The sequence below is a fragment of the Erpetoichthys calabaricus genome, chromosome 5 (genome assembly GCF_900747795.2).
Source record: "Erpetoichthys calabaricus chromosome 5, fErpCal1.3, whole genome shotgun sequence".
Classification (NCBI taxonomy): Eukaryota; Metazoa; Chordata; class Cladistia; order Polypteriformes; family Polypteridae; genus Erpetoichthys; species Erpetoichthys calabaricus.
Window position 1 is genome coordinate 166,444,445 of NC_041398.2, and position 21,150 is coordinate 166,465,594.

At 38.1% G+C, this 21,150-nt stretch overlaps 1 protein-coding gene across 2 annotated transcripts in view; it reads left to right on the top strand.

The window, feature by feature from the left end:
• Window positions 1-21,150, top strand: part of nek1 (NIMA-related kinase 1) — a 331,746-nt gene that overhangs the window by 109,596 nt on the left and 201,000 nt on the right. For both annotated transcript variants that reach the window (XM_051927638.1, XM_051927639.1), the window contains exons 12-15: window positions 6,292-6,351; window positions 6,563-6,622; window positions 6,786-6,833; window positions 6,958-7,032. In XM_051927638.1, the coding sequence (XP_051783598.1) occupies window positions 6,292-6,351; window positions 6,563-6,622; window positions 6,786-6,833; window positions 6,958-7,032 (243 nt within the window). The remainder of the gene's footprint in view (window positions 1-6,291; window positions 6,352-6,562; window positions 6,623-6,785; window positions 6,834-6,957; window positions 7,033-21,150) is intronic.

Sequence of the window (21,150 nt, forward strand, 5' to 3'; positions counted from 1 at the left end):
ATTGGCACTGCATGGAGTCAACAAGAGAGGTGTATGGTGGAGTGTAGCCAATTAGGTTCACTCTTATGGAGTCATTTAAATGCTCATCTGGCAGTCTTGTTCTGAACATTGATTTCATGACATTCATGTCAGAAAAGGCAGACTCATAGAGGTATGTAGACCCAAACAAAGCAGACATTTTCAGAGCTGCTTGGTGAAGATTCTTATAGTTATCTAGCTCTACTAAGCTCCAGAAATGCTGAGAATGCTGTTTAGACTTCAACTGCACATTATTTTGAAGGATTACTAATCCATATTACTAACCGAGAATGCTAAACCGGATGATGGACGCAGGCACATCCGGCAATGGGCCGTAGCTGCAAAAAGACGTACTGCGCAGGCGCAAAAAGAGTCCGCGAGAGTCGGCTGAGGAGCCGAGAAAGGCGGACAAAAGAGGGCGAGAGAGGCGGATGAGGGGCCGCGAGAGGCGGACAAGACCACAGAAAAAAGGAGTGAGCACAGGAAAAATGGAGAAAAGAGGAAACGCAGGCAAAGCACGAAACACATTGCACACGAAACTAGACCCAAAAAAAAAAAAAAAAGAGGCTCGCGCACAACAGCAAGGCACCCCCCCCCCTACAGGCACCGGACGGGACACACACCAAGAGGGGGATTCAACAAGCCCATGGAACACAAAAAAAGAACACAAAACCACCCCACAGACCCTACAAGCAAGGGACGGGACACACACAAACAGGGGGATTCAACGACACAGGAACACAAAAAGAAAGAAGACGCTCGTGCGACAACAATCCTCAACCCCCCCCCCCCACACACACACACACACACATCCATAAGAAGTGACACCCAAAGCCACATATTCTAAAGTGAACTACTAACCGAGAATGCTAAACCGGATGATGGACGCAGGCACATCCGGCCATGGGCCGTAGCTGCAAAAAGACGTACTGCGCAGGCGCAAAAAGAGTCCGCGAGAGTCGGCTGAGGAGCCGAGAAAGGCGGACAAAAGAGGGCGAGAGAGGCGGATGAGGGTCCGCGAGAGGCGCAGGCACAAAAAGAGTCCACGAGAGTCGGAGAAAGGCGGACAAAAGAGGGCGACAAAGGCGGATGAGGGGCCGCGAGTGGTGGACAAGACCACAGGAAAAAGGAGTGAGCACATACAAAAAGGAGTCACACGAAACTAAACACACCAAAAAAAAAGAACAGACGAGCGCACAACAGCAAGGCACGACCACCCCCCCTACCCCACCCTACAGGCACGGGACGGGACACACACCAAGAGGGGGATTCAACAAGCCCATAGAAGACAAAAAAAAAGAACACAAAACCACCCCACAGACCCTACAAGCAAGGGACGGGACACACACACCCAAAGCCACATCTTCTAAAGTGAACGTCGACACCTTCACACTAGGCAGCATAGGTGTCGGCATAGGTGTCAAGCCCATGGAACACAAAAAGAAAGAAGACGCTCGCACAACAACAATCCTCAACCCCCCCCCCCCCCCCCCCCATCAATAAGAAGTGACACCCAAAACCACATTTCTAAAGGAAACGTCCATATTAAACATACGTCATCTGAACACCTTCACACTAGGCAGCATAGGTGGATCTCCTTACAATAAAGCACTATTAACCGTTCAACTGCAGAAAAGGAAACATATTAACAGTGACTGCGATCCTCCTTATTACTTATCCATATTTCGCATGCTGAGAAAGAAACAAGTCATGAATACACGGTCACGGGTACAAAACGAAAAGGAAAGGATAACAGGAACAAACACACGAACACGAAAGAAACAACAAAATAGACGGCTATGCAGCATAGGTGGATCTCATTACAATAAGGCACTATTAACCGTTCAACCGCAGAAAAGGCTCCATATTAACAGTGAGTGCAATACTCCTTATTACTTATCCATATTTCTAAAAGAAAAAATGACTCGACTCCAAAAACGCAAAGCTCAACTAAAGCTTCTAACTAACGATGTACCTAAAAGTAAAACCTTTATGAACTGCATTAGATCCTACAATAGTTCATTTAATATGCACAAATCTACATCCTAGATCCACATGACGCAAACTATCAATCAAAGTGCTGCATCGCAACAGGCACGGATTCAAAACGAAACACCTCCCGTCTCAGACATACGTTAACGGCAAGGAAGGCTACAACGGGCTTCTCACACAGCACAGGCAAATCGATTACAGCTCCAAAACAACACGTCCCAAATACTACACATGCAACAATGCGCCTCTCAAACGGTACAAGCAAAACATACACCAGGAAAATTCATTCGGATTAATGAATGTCATTTGCAATCATTGTCATTCAGTTCACTTCCCTGAAGAAACAACTGGCAATACAAGTTATACATTTACACGTTGTTGTCAAAAGGGTCAAATTAGACTGCCTCCTTTACATTCATATACTGAATATCTACAGAAGCTTATAACTGACGATGTACCTGAAAGTGAAATCTTTATCAACTACATTAGATCCTACAAATCGGAATCCACTATGAACATTAACAGTGGCACTGCACGTGACATCCGTCTTGAAAAAATGTTTATTGATGAATGTTCAATGGCATGAACAAACGTTTATGAATAATAATATTCGATTTGGAGGAGAGGTACTTTTATGAGGAGGAGATTTTAGACAGTGATTAGCTATTCTTCCAGATACCATGCACTCAGCTATTGTTCAGTGCACCTTAAAATACGCAGACAATTGGCATTGCTTTCAAAAGATACAGTTAGTAAAAAAGATACGATGTCCAGAACCAGATCATAACAATTGCTTATTACAACTGAGAGATGGTACACTCACGAATACAGATGGACTTCAGCCACATAATTATTATCAAGCCTTTATCTGCGACGACTTAGTTACAGAGAGATTTGGAACAGCAATCTCATTAGACCAAATGCCCCTTTTAACACAACGCACTATATTATGTCCAAAAAATATTAATGTGGAAAACATAAATACCCAAGTCATTCCATTACTTCCTGAGAAGACACAACTCTTTCTAAGCTCTGACAAACTTGACTCTGATCACAACAATAACCATCTTAAATGACCTTACAAGTTCTGAGCTGGAATTACCTTTTACACTTAAATGGCGTGTACAAAGAAATTTTCAAATAAACCTTTACACTGTGCCACACACTTTATTGTTTGCTTTCTATTTGCATCATCTACACCGTCACACTATTCTATATCTCATTCATACATCACACTCTTTGTTATTCCCAACACCAGGGGTTGGCGAGCGAAGCGAGCAGGGGGCGGAGCCCCCTAGTATATAATATATAAAATCCAATGTCTGTCTGTCTGTGTATGTCTGTCTGCTTTTCATGAGTGAACTGCTTAACAGATTTAGGCAGTTTTTTTTTTCTCTAATATGCTTGAACATTCTGGTTGATTTTGCGACTTCTCTTATTTTGCTATGTATCGTAGTTCGCTTGCGGTACCGATTTATTTGTGCGAATATGAGAAAAAGGCAGCGGAGCTGGACTTTCCTTACTCACTCGCCAGGTTCGGGGCGTGTTCCTTAACTCCGCTTAGCTACCGAACAAGAGAACAATTGAATTCAACTTTGTTTGATATTTAAAATAAAGTGTTACTTAGATCTTGATGAGTTTGAGTTCAGATATTCTCTTAAGTGTATGCCACATTGAAAAGATAGATTGCAATTCAGATTGTGGATCGTGATATGATTTTTTGGAAAGATCGTCCACTCCTAATTTGATTAATCAAGTTTTCAAATTAAAGTGGGATTCATTAGCTGTTTGGTGAGCTACTTGGAAAGGGGTTGCGAGCGACGTGTTGGAGACCCCCTGGTGTATGGTTATTGTGGAAGACTCCCGAGCATCAGAAAGGTACCAACAGGCCAAAGGGGATGCAGCCTTGGTGGAGCAAAAACCCGGGTGTGGTAGGAGTTCAGAGAGACCATGGAAATCAACTGTTGGTTGGCCTCAAACAGGTTCTGGCAAACCATCATGCGACTCAGAAAGGGAAGGCAGGGATTCACCCAGGCTGTTCTCAGAAAGTATGGAGAAGTGCTGACCCTGTCTGAGGATTGTCTGGCAGTGGAAGAAACATTTTGAGGAGTTCCTGAAACTGATGGACATGCCCTCTGTGGAGGAGGCCGAGCCAGATCCTCATGGGGGATCAATGCCCATTTCACTGAGGTAGTTAAGCGACTCTGCAGTGGCAAGGCCCCAGGGGTAGAAGAGATCCTCCCAGAAATGCTGAAGGCTCTGGACATTGTTGGACTATTATGGCTGACATGCCTGTTCAGTGTTGCTTGGTCATCAGGAGCTGTGCCTCTGGAGTGGCAGACCTGGGTGGCGGTCCCCATGTTTAAAAAAAATGGGAGAGAAAATTGCACTTTAACTATTGATGGATCACACTCCTGAGCCTCCCAGGGAAAGCTTATGCCCGAATGCTAGAATGGGAGACTCCACTTAGTCATGGAACCTCCAATCTAATAGGAGCACTGTAAATTACTTCCAGGCCATGGAATGGTGGACCAGCTCTTTACCCTCATGATGATTCTGGATGGGGCAAAGGAGTATTTTTGCAGTCGCTCTATTTGTGTTTTGTGGACTTGGGGAAGGCATATGACCATGTTCCTCCAGGGATGCTGTGTAAGGTGCTGGGAGAGTATTGGGTTCCAGGGCTCCTAAATAAGGACTATTCGGTCCTTGTATAATCACTGTGAGAACTATGTCCGCATGCTCAGAAAAACATCAGTGCCTTTTCCAGTGGGTGTACTTGTACTTTGTCTCCTATCCTGTTTGTGTTTTTCATGGATATTAAGGATATCAAGGCAGTGTTGGGAAGGGGAGGGGGTCCAGTTCAGTTTAGAATTACGTCACTGCTTTTTATAGATGACGTGGTCCTGTTGGCTGCATTGGGCTGCAAACTCCAGTAGCCATTAGGATGGTTAGAGAGTGTGTGTGAAGTGACAGGTATAAGGATCAGCACCTCCAAATCAGAGGTCATGGTCCTCAGTAGGAAAGGTGGACTGTCCTCTCCGAATGGGAGGTGAGATACTGCCTGAAATGGAGTTTAAAGGGGAAAAAGGATGATGAGATTGACAGATGGGTATACATTGCTATTTATACCTAAATAAAACTTGGTTGGTTGGTTGGTTTTTGTGTGATTTTATAAAGCACTTTGTGTATACTTTGTGTAACTTGTTCTTCAGCACTGAAGAAGCTCAATTCAGATCAGCAGAAATTGAGGCTAACCCTAAAAAGGTGCTAAACGTACAGAAAAATGACAATAAAATTTGCCTTTTTTATTGTAGCATAACATTCTCAGGCCTGGATTAAGCAAAATCTGGATTAGTGGGGGCTAGTGGCTATGGCAGCAACACTGGGTTTAGGGATGGCATGGTGACCCTGGGTGTTCTTGTCTCTGTGTTAGTAGTATTACCCAAAGGAAACCTAATAATTTTACTGTTTCCCAAAATATCTCAAATTTCTGTTTTGACCACCCAGCAGCTGCTGGTGAAATCTTTTCAGCAATGTTTTAACAACTGCTGATTCATTTATCTTTTTCCTTCAAAGGAAGTCCTGTTTCTAACAAGTGGCATACCACTTTCAAAGAACATTTGCCCTTTATTACTCTCTGTAAATTCTCTGTGGGATTGCCAGAAGTAGTTGACTTATTCAGTGCATTGATTGTAAAAAATATCACTGACGATAAAAATGGAAAAAATATTTGATTAAACACTAACCTATCTATGCTGTGATTTCCTTTTAATGTCCAGAGTTTAATTATGAGTTGATTGGGAAGAAAAAAAACCTTTTTAATCTGTATCTCATTAATGAAAATATGAATTTCAGATTGCTGAAATCTTGACTCCAAATCAGATTCACAGTCAAGTGCACTGGTGTGTTTAGTCTGATAAATACAAATTAAATTTGCATACTTATTTGTGATCTATGATCATGCCTGCATACGTGTATTAGGTGAGGACCATTCTGTTTATATAAAAAAAATTAAAAAAGTAAAATTTCCCCTTTTCACATTCATACATGCAAAAAATCATGCACAGATATTTGAAGTTGACCAGCATAGAACATAGTTTAGCATTAACTTTCTGTAATCCTGTAATTCATTGTTTTCCTGCTCTTTGAATGCAGTTCTACATTCTTTACTGCCACAACTTCGAATACCCTCTTAATAAATTTTCTTCCAAAATAATCTATATTTTAATACTGTAGTAATATATCCGTACAATCTAATATCCAGTTTCGTATCTTGTCCAGGCCCAGCCAGCTGCCATGAAGAAAGTGAGTCAGGATGAGGAAAGGAGGAAAAAGTATGAGGTATAATGTGACCATCTACATGTTATATCAAACTGTCTTCTAACCAAAAACACTTATTGACCTTTTTTAACACGCGCTCATACCTACAGCACCACATGTTTCTTAGCTTATTTTATTCCTACCAGTAGTTCTTTCTCTTCATTTTTTATTTCCTTTGATGCTGCTCCTTGGTTAATGTAGTAATATAGTATATGCTTATTTGCTTTTTTAGGAATTTGTCAGGAAAAAAAGACTTGAATTAATGGAAAAGGATAGGAAGCAAAGAGAACATGTAAGTTTTTTTTATAATGTCTTGTATATTTTGCAGAATTCTAAAACTGGGTGGCAGATGTTTATTATGTAAGCTTCAATTACTTTTAATGTAAACTTTGCCTTGCAGGTAACATCTTATGTAAATAAGATTACTGTTTAATGTCATTTTTTCAAATTTACAGATGCATTTATTAAAGGCAGAGCAAGTAAAGAAATTTGAAAGAGAAAAGGTAAATCATATTTGTAAAGTTGTCTTCCATTTTTAAGAACTTTTAAAATCTCATTAAAATTTTTTTTATAATTTAATATTGTTAAATCATTATAGCAATAATGATTTTTGCTTGAATATCCTAGGTGAATCGTATAAATCGGGCCAGGGAACAAGGATGGAAACCTGTTCTTAGCTCTAGTGGAGGTGGTGATGGCAAGGTAAACAGAGTTTTTCAGAGAAGACCAGGTATCAGTTAAGTTTTGGTGAACCATAAAGTCATTAACAAGGCATGTTGAGTGCAGTGTTTGTCAACTTTGAGATCTCAAGTAATTTGGATGCTTAAAAATACTACACAAGTGCTTTCAAACCCAAATAACTTATATTAAGTACAACTGCATGAACATGTTAGTAGTGCATGTGCTACCATCTTCAGCTATACAAACTTACCACAGCGTAAAAGAAACAAAGTACATTTTGTTTGTGTACAGTATGTTATATTTATTGAAAATATAAGCTGTACATTTTTGGGACTTTCGGAAGAAAACTGTAGTAGCTGAAGGAAAAACTCACACAGACATGGGGAGATTGACAGTTATGGTCTAGAAATGTTCCTGATGATTTAATACAAATGTTTACAGTTTTTCAGTACATTAAAAAGTCAATTTGCTTTCACCAGCTTTGTGGAATATCCATGGTAAGCCCATTCTTTGTAAAGCTCTTTACTTGGAGCTTTTATACCACTACCGCTAATATTCTTAAAAGACTGGGTAGACTTCCTGGCATTTCTTGGCAACGATTCCTATGAGAGGAATTGGTTAGTAAAAACTAAAATACATATATAAAAATGCAGTTAGTTGAAGCCACAAATTGCTAAGTCAACTTGCTGCAGCAACTGCTTAACTGTTGTGCAGTTTGCATTTCTTTCTACCTGGCATGTTTAAGTATGGTGGTGATGATGCAGAGAATCTTGGAAAGTCATCTGTGTTGGGATCTTCACAGCGTTCACCTTGCACTGAAGCAGTATGTTAATATTTTTATGGAGATGTGTGTTATCAAGTAGGCTTTTTTAAGTTGCTGGCAAGAGAAATAATGTAAAGTGAACATTTTTATTTTTGTGTTACACTAAATAATATTTTTTGGACTTCTCACCCATATGAAAATAATGGCATCACCAGGTCTTGTAAGTCCCAGCTATATGTATACCACCTGAGCACAGAGGATATGGTATGATATGTATGTCCTTTTTAAAATAGAGCTGATGTGTATGACCAGGAGTTTTGTGCCGTCTAATCATCCAGATCCAAGGTAAACTCTTCAGCAGAAGAGGTGTTTGAAAGATGGGGAAAAGCTGGAGATTTTTGTCTGGTTGCTAATAATGCAATATATGTTTATATATAAATATATATTCTAGTCATTCTGAAGTATGTGCTTTTATTTAATTTTCATTGAGTGCTTCACACTGCTCATGGTGCTACTGTATATACACTTTTGAAAATGCTTTAGGTATGACATTAACAAAAAATTAATGTTATAATGCACAGATTCAGAAACTTAATGTGCTTGGCAATGTATGGTAGACTAATTAAATGCCTACTTGGATTTTTGTTTTTTTTTTTTTTTTTGATAGTGGGTGCTTTTACTTTTTTTTTTTTTTTTGCCATTTATACAACTCAAGTGTTGCTTCTTGTCCAAGTGGTGTAAACACTGTCATAATAAAACACCCAGCAACTGGAAAGACTGTAACTTGTGTTCTTTACTTTCCAAGCTATCCCATAATATACCCATAAATCCCATCAGCTTTACCTTTAACCACAGGCACTCAGCCAGTAAATGTTACACTAATGCTAATTAAAGCATGACCTGTTAGCTAGGTTTTGCTTTTATAAGAGTGTTTCATGGAATAGCTCCCTGGGCTGTTGGATAGATGGGCAAAACTCTGCTCAAGTTTCATGATTGTTTTTTTCTTAAAATGCACAGCACGATGCAGTTTTGAGGTCTCAACTGTGTGTGCATGAGGAAATGGGTGATATAATAGCAATTGGAATCTTCCAAATTAACTGTAAAAAAATTGCAGGAATGCCCTGCTTATTTTAACTAAAATATAGAAAGTATTGCAAAATGTCTTTGGCAAATCTGATTTTCTATTTATTTAATTCAGGTATTGGAGAATTGCTGAGCTTCAGTTACCACTGCCTTGAATATTTTTAATATATAAAAACTGTGATGTAGTACAGTAGCATATTTATCTGGGTTCGAAAAGTGAGATGCATGTACAAAAATATTCTTTTTTTACTCCATTTTATTTTGCATATAGTTTATGATAGAAAAGTTTTTTATAGTTAATAGATACAGACAAACTACATTGTACTACAAATAAAGCTTAAGGAATCATCAATAATGATTTTGTGCTCATAGTCAAGATATTGTAAATGTGCTTTATGGGGGGGGGGGGGGGGGGGGTTTATACAGCTGGATGGACCGAAAACTGCCATTAGAGTAACACTCTATTAGGCATATTCAGTGTTTTCATTTGTGATGCACCATTAATTGGAAAATACTTTGAAATGTATTTAATAATAAAATGCATTTTTATTACAGGAGATGATACATCACAAGCACTATCAAGAATTCTATACCAAATCCCATATAAATGAGGCAACAGATAAACAGACATTATAACTTAATAAAGGATAATTTAAATAGAAAAAAATACTAAATAAAAATATTGATAGTGGGACTGCTACTGTCACTCAAATCCATTAAACATTCTGGTGATTTTTCTCAATATAGTAAAATGAGAGCAGGAATACATTGTGTACATACAGTAAGTAACAAATTCCATTGACAGGTATGAAGAGGGCACACTTTGTTTTCCAGAACCTGAATTTGAGACCCACACGGCCACATCATCAACTACATTTTTTCGTGTGACAGTCAATGGCTCTAATGGGATTATTCATTTTTCAATCAGTCCATTTTATTTATTTATATACATTTTTTTTTTTTTTTGAATTTATAGTGTCAGTTGTAAATGCCACCTGTTGAAATGACAAATGTAATGCATTTTATTGGTACATGCCAGTGTTATTTTGCTGGCCTGGCTCAAGAGGTATACCCAAGAAGCAGCTAGGCAGTTTTATGCCTAAAGTATTTTTTTTTTTTTTTTTTTAGTTTAAGTTTTATGACTACAGCAATTAAAGAATAAGTTTGATATTTTTCAGTTCGAAGTTGTTTATTCTGAAACATGGTATACATGTGTTTTTCACACAAGATTGTGTTCTAAAGTTAAGCATTTTTCTATAAATTTTGAAAACACTTTTTGTGGTGTTTTATAATGTAACTTTTGCAACATGGAGCACCCATTAAATTAAAAAAAAACAAAAAAAAAAAAACAAACTTACCAAATATTTCCACTTTTGTAAGCCAAAAAAGTTATTGAGCATTGATCCACATCTTGAGTTTACACACACATTGTAAAATAGCATATACATGTCATTTCCAAACATAAAAGACACCAGTATTATAAGATTCAGCCATTTTAAAAGAAGACCAGTTGTTCACAGTACATCCATGCCTATCTTCTTCCGCAACAACCTTTTACCCTCGGCCTGTGAAGGGGGTATGGTTTCCTCCCAAACGAGAAAATGTCAATAACTGTCTGTGCCAAATGTTTGGTGTCCTGGGGCCTCGTGTATAAACGGTGCATTTCCATGCTCAAATTGCGATGTATAAAACGTAAACTTGGCGTAAAGCCACGCACATTTCCACGGTAACTCATACCCTGGCATACGCAATTTCTCCTCTCGGTTTTGCAGACTGGCGGCACCCAGCGTCAAAGCAGTGCTACTGTTCCTGTGTGGTCACCCTTTCTTTCTTAGCTCCACATTCCTGACGTGGCTTTATAAATACACTGAAACTAACTGCATATTGTTTATTAGTGTAATGCATCTGATTGTAATTAACCTGCAGCAATATAATGGTCCAGGGAATAGCCATAGTATTCCAAATACCATAACTGCTTTAGCGTTGTAACTCTCACTGCATCTTCTTCTTTCATCTCCTCCCGTTAAGGGTTGCCACAGCAGATCATCTTTTTCCATATTACTCTCACTGCACCACTCGGAGTATTTATATCACTGTATCTGAGTGGGGAAGCACAGCAGCAGCTGATCGGAAAGAGAAATATCGGTATATAGTATGAAGCAGACGTTGCCTGAGCCATGGCAAAACGCTTTAGAGACTTCCCAGTATGGACTTCGCGGTTTAGAAAAGGTTTCATCCCAAGAACTCTAAACGCACTCAATCAGTCCATCAAGTGCTCCTTGTAGAACTGTTTACTTATAAGTACAATTACCTCACTGTAAACTTGCACTACAGTTATAATATTGCACAACCTGCGCCACTTTATAAAGCGCGTATTTACATATGATGACGGTATTCATTTTTAAGATGAAATGCAGCAAAATATGTTGATTATATTATACAGATAAAACTTTAACTTCTTTTAAATAATCTGTATTGTTAATAATTAAACATGTGAGGACACGGTGCTGCAGCGCTAGCTAGTTCATGGATTGTTCCTGCATTGCGTTGTATTCTTGTGCTGACGCGACACTGGAAAGAGAGACGGATAGAATAATTAAACATGTACTACGAAGATATTTCAATGTTCCTTAAAAGTTTTGAAGAATCGGCGTTCTAAGCTTACAAATGGCTTCACGTCTATTACAAAGTTGATTGTGTGGCGATTGGGTATTTGGAGAAAGAAAAGTAAAGACAGGAATTGGAGGATAGTACGTTTGAAAGAGACAGTACTGCTGTGATAAATTATTTCATTGAAGGTCGCGCATGGCGCAGCAAGCCTCTTGCATGAGATATGAACAAGCACTGTGCCACCGTGTTCCCATGTTTAATAACATGCTTTCATTCCTATCATCATGAAAAAGATATCATGTATACATCTCAGTATTTTAATTATTCAGAGAGCTGTAATATCACGAATGTAATGGATTATGTGTCCTGTTGGAGAAAGAGAAAGCCCGTTTAAGAAGCAGGTAGTGATTCACACACAGAGCACAAAGAAGATCAAATACAGAACAAAGCATTTAACGTCCTACTTTACTTACAATGGGATTTGAGAAACTAGTAAATTAAACGATTTTAAAATGAAGTTTATGATGTTCTACTTTAATGGCAAAATAAACTACATGATTAAAGTTAAAATTTCGAGATTAAAGTTGACATTTCGTGCTTTTTTCCCCCCCCCCACTGTGTGCCTATTTTTTTGTCTGTACCCTAATAAGCTTTCATATGACACTCAGACGGTGGGCTACGACTTGCCTTTTCACGGCGACTTTGATATGTGATTTCTTTTTTATTTCGGGCACTGTGCGACTTTGTGAACTTGAGCTTTCGAGTTTCTCCAACACTCTGTCACTCGATCAACTTCCTTTTGTTGATCATACCACTGTTTAAACCAACAAATAGTACGTTTTTCCTTTGCCTCCACTTGGTATTCGCCGAAATTCTTATTTTCCGCCGTGCTTTTCCCATTGTCTTTTCTCAAAAGGCTATTTATATTGATTTGCATATTCAAAGAGGCGTAATTCTGGGAGGAGTTGGGGCGGGACAGAAGCCGCGTGCACGTGCGTTACTTTTCACGCTGATCGGGATTTATGTAGTGGAAGAACGTGAAAGTTTGCGTACGTACAGATTCCTGCATCTGGATTTTTCTGTGCGTACGCACATTCCCGCTTTTGTGCTTACACCATGTTATAGTGTGAGTTCTACGCATGGCGTTCTACATGAGGCCCCTGTTGATTTATTTCCATATTTATGAGAGAACTCCTCCCAGGAAGGCTTCTTCTATCATACAATCAAATACAAAACATATAACTTACTTTGAGAAAAATAGTACCAGTTGTATGCAATAAAATTATTTCCAGAGCCCTTTTCTTGTCATAAACATGCATTGGAAACATGGAAGTATGTTTTCTTATATTGAAACTGACATTAGGTTTTTATTTTCCATGGTGCATCCCGTATAAAATGCCAGGACTGACTATATATAGATGGAGAGATATAGATAGACTAGCAAAATACCCGCGCTTCGCAGCGGAGAAGTAGTGTGTTAAAGAGGTTATGTAAACATATATATATATACATATAAATATATATACATATCTACATATACATATATATATATATATATATATATATATATATATATATATATATATATATATATATATATATATATACATACATATACACATCCACATAAACATATACAGGTACTTGTCGACTTACGACCGCGATTGGTTCCGACTGACTGGTTGTAAGTTGATCTGGACGTAAGTCGGCCTATGTTAATTTAAGGTAAGAATATTAGACTGGGTAATAATATTGTAATCATCTTAAAGTAATATTTTATCAACATTTTCTTACTTTCTAAGACAAACACAGCATACTACAGTACAATTTGTTTAATATGTGGAAAACGTACAAAACAAGAAATACTGTACTGTACATTTAATTCCTGGCACCACTGGTGCTTGGCTGCGGGTTGTCGATATCGCCTTCATCAGATCAGGCGAGGCTGCGGACGGGGTGATGGGAGGAGTTGCTCTTTTCATAAACATAGTGAGCTTCGTCTGAATTGTTTGTTTTTTTTTTCTCTTCATAAATTTCGCAATAAGGACGAAATGTGTTGCGTGCCATCTGTTCAATCCTCGCAAATCGTTCAATATTTGGGTCCATTTTTTCAAAATGAGCGAGGAGTTTATTCAGTAGAGATAAATCTTCTGACAATCCCTTTGTGGTGAACATTCTTTGTGGCACCTCCTCCTCTTCGTCTTACTCCAATTCTCTTGTTTCTTCTTCCGCCACTCTTTCTTCTTCCAATTCTATCAGCTCTTCATTCATAAGTTCACCTGATTCCCGGTCTAGCAACTCCTCGACATCTTCCATTTCACATTCCAATGAAAGGTCTTTTGACAGTTTCACTATTTCTTCACGAATCTCATCAAGTTCTTGTTCACTGTTAAATCCAGCAAAAGTATTTACATAACGCTTAACACACTTCTTCCATACGCCATTCATACACTGTGAGTCGACATTTCTTGCGGGGAGGGCTTCTGTTCTGTTCTTCTCTGATCTGAGTTCACCTCTGTTATAACGCGTCTTTATTTGAAAAGAGCAGTGTCAGATCGGGGCGAGCGTGAACGCTAACTTTGACAAGCACTATAAATTTACAATGGTTGTTACAGACGTAAATCAAATGTATGTTTTTATTGTATAATATTAACAATAACAGCAGCTCTCTACTCAAAGCGGTAAACTCGAGAAGCTGCTAGCATCGAACCCAGAAGCTCTTGATTGGGAGTCAGCAGTTGTGTGTGGGAACTGTTAACATTTGAATGTGATGATTGTATATAAAACTTGTGCACGAACGAGACTGGGATAACTGTGGATGTGGATGTGAGTGGTGTGTGTGACTGAGAATGACTGGTGTGAAGCCTGAAGTCCAAATATCAAATAAACACTTTCACAAGTACAAGTATAACAGAACAAGTGCGCTTTTATTCAAGAAGAAAAAAGAAAGCAGGTTGCGGTAAGCAGTTGATGCGACTGCTTGCGTAGTGCAATCCTAAGAACTGCCCAATCAAGAGCTTCTGGGTTTGATGCTGGCAGCTTCTCAAGTTTGCCGTTTTGAGTAGAAAGCTGCTATTAGTGTTAATATTATAGGGTTATATGTTAGGGTTATATTATTATCGAAAATTGCCAAAACAACAAGACACAAACACACGTGGGGCAACACTGCTGCGTATATTTTTACTGCTGCATAGCGAGACTTGAGAGTGCGGGAAACTGGCGCTGCCAACAGCTGGCGGGGGAAACAGTCAAACGCGTCGTAAAGTCGAACAGTCGTAACTTGCATAGGTCGTATGTCGACGAGTACCTGTATATACATATACAAATTTACATATCTACATATATATACATATCTATACATATTAATAAAAGGCAAAGCCCTCACTGACTGACTGACTGACTGACTGACTCATCACTAATTCTCGAACTTCCCGTGTAGGTGGAAGGCTGAAATTTGGCAGGCTCATTCCTTACAGCTTACTTACAAAAGTTAGGCAGGTTTCATTTCGAAATTCTACGCGTAATGGTCATAACTGGAACATATTTTTTGTCCATATACTCTAATGGAGAAGGCGGAGTCACGTATTGCGTCATCACGCCTCCTACGTAATCACGTGAACTAAAAACAAGGAAGAGATTTACAGCACGAGTCAAACGCGGGAACGAAGGTAAATGACGTTAATTTTTGACTGTCTTTTAATACTGTGTAAGCATACATATTAACACATGTGCAATTAAACGTGTGCATTTACGGGGTGATTTCTCAGGCTTAAAAGCTCGCCTTTTACTAAAAAGGTAAATGCAAAACTTTTTTCAATCATTCTATGATCTGCTTCTCACAACTGAAGGCACCGTGGCTGATGGTAAATGACGTTAATTTTTGAGTGTCTTTTAATACTGTGTAAGCATACATATTAACACGTGCAATTAAACGTGTGCATTTACGGGGTGATTTCTCAGGCTTAAAAGCTCGCCTTTTATCAAACGCGGGAACAAAGGTAAATCACGTTCTTCACTGTCTTTTAATACTGTGTAACCATACATATTAACACGTGCAATTAAACGTGTGCATTTACGGGGTGATTTCTCAGGCTTAAAAGCTCGCCTTTTACTAAAAAGGTAAATGCAAAACTATTTTCAATCATTCTATGATCTGCTTCTCACAACTGAAGGCACCATGGCTGATGTTACGTCACTTCCTGTCCAACCATAAGCGTTTCCTGGTAGGTAACCGGACACTCACTTCACTCCCTTTCGGGAATCGAAGCTCTGAGGTTTTCTTTTGTTCTTAATTAAAATTTAAAAGCAATACTTCACTGCTGCTAAGCCCCTCTAGCGCTGACGTCCGAGGTTCGATTACAGTAAGCAAGTGCAGTGAGTGTGTAATTACATTCACGGCATTCGTAGTCTGATTCACAATCTGATTGTATGGGTGGTTACCTACGAGGTAACGCTTATACTTGGCCACCAAGTCAGGTCGAAGTGATCACTCGAGTAAAGGCAGCTTCACAAAAAAACAGATCCTTAACAAACTGTTATTAGTATATTTTCCCTCAATTTAAAAACGTTTTCTTTTCTTCTTAATAAAAATTTAAAAGCGGTACTTCGCCGGTGCGAAGCGCGTGGATTTGACCGACTGACACATACAGACATATTCATGAGTGCAGGTACTTCGGAAAGAAAGCACCGTGTAAACCTAAAGTTTAAATTAAGTTCATAGACCTACAAAAGGTTGCCATTCATTTGAGGCAAGATTGCTTTTCTTCTGTACAACTATACGTTGCATTCTCAAGAGTGTGCTTGCACGGCTTCAGATATATATGTATATATATATGTATGTCTATATATAAATATGTAAGCTTATAAGTACTGCCTTACTTCTCTTTAAGAAAGGAAGATGTAATGATACTTCATTTAAACGATTCCATGTCTTCCTGGGTTTGCGTAGCTTATTGTCAATATCTTTACACCTGTTTTTAACACTTATTTACTGAAACGGGCTTTCACGAAAAAAGTTACGGCTTTACTACAGGATACACCCTCCACAAGTTAAGCAAGTAAAAATAAAATATATATTTCTGTTTTATTTAAACCTTTTAAGTTCGTATGCATAGCCCCATTTGGCTGTTTAATTTTTTTTTTTCTTTCTTCAGTAATATTTAATCTCCTTAAAGAAAACAAACATATCCATTTTACTTTTTTTGTATCTCTTTAGTAATATTTTAGTGTAAAAGGATAACCAGTATTTAAACCTTTTATGTTACTTTATACATTTATTTTACACAATGTTGAAAAATTAATAAGAAAGCTACATATTTTGGCAGCTGCTGCTTTCATTTTCAATGAAATGAAAAAAGCTCTCCAAGAGAAAACGTCAATGAAGAAGAAACAGTTTGCACTATCTAAAAATCAGAAACCCTCATTTATAAAAGTTTGCTGCAGATGACTTAACTGAAAATAAATGAATAGTTCCTATGTGTATAATACATATTTATCTATTTTACTTATGCCTTTATTCCACCAACTTACAACATCTGAGGTACAATTTGTTACATTACTTTTGTTTTTTGCAGCACAGGCAGGTGAAGTGACTTCCTCACGGTCACACAGTGGTGTCAGTACCAGGATTTGAACTGACATATATGTGAATATATGTATGTCTATATATATATGTGAATATATGTATGTCTATATATATATATGTGAATATATGTATGTCTATATATATATATATATATATATATATGTAGATATGTAAATTTGTATATGTATATATATGTTTATGTGGATGTGTATATGTGTATATACGTATGTATATGTAGATATGTGTATATGTAGATATGTATATATGTATATGTATATATATGTTTATGTGTGTCTGTGTGTGTATATTATATATATATATATAAAAGACAGCAACACTCATAACAATGACAACACAATTACATTGACAATCATGTTACGTTATTTTTAAAATGTTTCCTTTTTTTTTTTTCATAACCTCTTTAACACACTACTTCTCCGCTGCGAAGCGCGGGTATTTTGCTATATATAATATATGTGTATATGTATGTATATATATATATATGACAGCAACACTCATAACAATGACAACACAATTACATTGACAATCATGTTACGTTATTTTTAAAATGTTTCCTTTACTTTTTCATAACCTCTTTAACACACTACTTCTCCGCTGTGAAGCGCGGGTATTTTGCTATATATATATATATATATATATATATATATACATATAAATACATACATATCTACATATATATATACTATATATATATATATATATATATATATATATAATCACGGCATTCGTAGTCTGAATCACAATCTGATTGTATGGGTGGTTACCTACCAGGTAACGCTTATGGTTGGCCAGCAAGTCAGCTAACATTCGCCATGGTGCCTTCAGTTGTGAGAAGCAGATCATAGAATGGTTGAAAATAGTTTACTGTCAAATAATGCAAAGAGTACGCGACACGTGTTTCGCCCTTATTCTTGGCTCATCAGGCGTACACACTCACTGCACTCCCTTACGGGAATCGAACCTCGGACATCAGCGCTACAGGTGAAGCCCCTAACATTGCGCCACGGCGTGTGGTTCGTTTATTTGACATCATGTAGATCGGGGTAATTACATTCGCGGCATTCGTAGTCTGAATCACAATCTGATTGTATGGGTGGTTACCTACCAGGTAATGCTTGTGGTTGGTAACGCTTATGGTTGGCCAGCAAGTCAGCTAACATCCGCCATGGTGCCCTCATTTGTGAGAAGCAGATCATAGAATGGTTGAAAATAGTTTACTGTCAAATAATGCAAAGAGTACGCGACACGTGTTTCGCCCTAATTCTGGGCTCATCAGGCGTACACACTCACTGCATATAGCCAAATTCCCATGCTTCGCAGCGGTGAAGTATTGCTTTTAAATTTTAATTAAGAAGAAAAGAAAACCTTTTTAAATTGAGGGAAAATATACCAATAACAATTTGTTAAGGATCTGTTTTTTTGTGAAGCTGCCTTTACACAGCCTGTCCGCTGTTTTATAAACGAACGCCATATAAGGCCGTCCTTTCTCCTTGCTTAGCGGTTCTGTATTGTTTTATTGTTCGTTTATTACGATTGTTATAGTTATTGTGTAGCTATTTGAGACTCACTTTTCTGTTCAGGTACCCATTTCCTTTATGTAATCCGCGGATTCTCCGCTATTTTTTGTTCGTTTATTACGATTATAGTTATTTTATTGATTCCCTTCTTTAGCTGACTGCCTGCTCATACAGTAATCCCTCCTCCATCGCGGGGGTTGCGTTCCAGAGCCACCCGCGAAATAAGAAAATCCGCGAAGTAGAAACCATATGTTTATATGGTTATTTTTATATTGTCATGCTTGGGTCACAGATTTGCGCAGAAACACAGGAGGTTGTAGAGAGACAGGAACGTTATTCAGACACTGCAAACAAACATTTGTCTCTTTTTCAAAAGTTTAAACTGTGCTCCATGACAAGACAGAGATGACAGTTCCATCTCACAATTAAAAGAATGCAAACATATCTTCCTCTTCAAAGGAGTGCGTGTCAGGAGCACAGAATGTCACATAGATAGAGAAAACAATCTCTAGCAAACAAATCAATAGGGCTGTTTGGCTTTTAAGTATGCGAAGCACCGCGGCACAAAGCTGTTGAAGGCGGCAGCTCACACCCCCTCCGTCAGGAGCAGGGGGAGAGAGAGAGAGATAGAGAGAGACAGAGTTTGTTTTTCAGTCAAAAATCAATACGTGCCCTTCGAGCTTTTAAGTATGCGAAGCACCGTGCAGCTTGTCGTTTCAGGAAGCAGCTGCACAAAAGATAGCAACGTGAAGATAATCTTTCAGCATTTTTAGACGAGCGTCCGTATCGTCTAGGTGTGCGAACAGCCCCCCTGCTCAATCCCCATACGTCAGGATCAGAGAGTCAGCGCAAGAGAGAGAGAAAAGTAAGCAATCTAGCTTCTCAGCCATCTGCCAATAGCGTCCCTTGTATGAAATCAACTGGGTAAACCAACTGAGGAAGCATGTACCAGAAATTAAAAGACCCATTGTCCGCAGAAATCCGCAAACCAGCAAAAATTCCGCTATATATATTTAAATATGCTTACATATAAAATCCGCGATGGAGTGAAGCCGCGAAAGGCGAAGCGCGATATAGCGAGGGATCACTGTATAAGGCGCTTTGCTGTTTTTTTGTGAAGCAGTCTTTACACGGCTTCTCCGCTGTTTTATAAACGAACGCCATATAAGGCCATCCTTTTTCCTTGTTTCGCCAAGGAAGCAGCCTTTTTATTTAATCCACGGGTTGTCCGCTGTTTTATTGTTTGTTTATTACGATTGTTATAGTTCTCTTTGTATACCACATTGTCAGTTCAGCACTCCGGTTGTAATATGACCAAGTTGTGCAAGCTTACTGTTGAGAATGCAACGTATAATTGTACAGGAGAAAAGCAATCTTGCCAAACTTAATTTAAACTTATGGTTTACACCGTGCTGTTTCCGCCTTAGCTGCACTTATGAATATGCTTGTATGCGTCACTTGCTCGCTTCTTATTGTTTCGCTGCCTTCTCAATTGTGTAATGAGTGTTTTCTTCAGCGCTCTTTGGGGCTCTTCCTTGTTTTCTACGTACTGCGTTCACAGTCAGTTCACGTGATTATGTGGGAGGCGTGATGACGCGATACGCAACTCCGCCTGCCACGGCCAGCGAGCTGCAGTCCATTACAGTATATGGACAAAAAAGAGGTTCCAGTTATGACTGTTACGCTTTGAATTTCGAAATGAAACCTGCCTAACTTTTGTAAGTAAGCTGTAAGGAATGAGCCTGCCAAATTTCAGCCTTCCACCTACACGGGAAGTTGGAGAATTAGTGATGAGTCAGTCAGTCAGTGAGGGCTTTGCCTTTTATTAGTATAGATATTTTAGAGTTACAAAACAGTTTCATCGTATTTAGTATCTTTTACAGAAAATACCATCCTCCATGGACTTTGCACATTGCAGAAATGTTTAGAAATATTGGGGCCGGATAAATTAAGGTTCTCTACTTCGATCTTTACATGTGTCTTGCCATGTTTCTGCTTGGCTGGGATTTTTTTGTTTTTTTGTTTTTTTAAAGAAAACAAAGACCAAACATAAACTCATAGGTACATAGTATGTTACTGTATGTTACTAAACAATGCATCAGCAATGTAAAATACTACATTTTTAACTTGCCAAATAGTGTTTTTTTTATTCCATTTATATGCTGCATCCATTTACTTGTCATAGTCACTTTATATATAATCCTTTTTACTTTCTGCCTTTCTATGCTTTGTGTTCAAATTTTTACATAGAAAAAGAAATAGGTGGAAATTTTACTCCCATTAAGCCATATATAATTATCAATTCCCACCAAAGATAAAATAAATCAGTTTGTATATATGCACAAACCAAGTTACACTAGGCATTCTGGTATTAAAAAATCACCAAAAACATCCTGTTGATCTCATGAATGTGTAAAATATAATGACTTTGACTGCATCAATAAATGTGAAAAATAATGGCCTTTGATCTATGTACTGTAAATATACATATTTTAAATTAATGTGTTTTTATGGGGGATGTTGTGATTTTTCTTTAGAATTAATGCACTTCTTTTTAAATT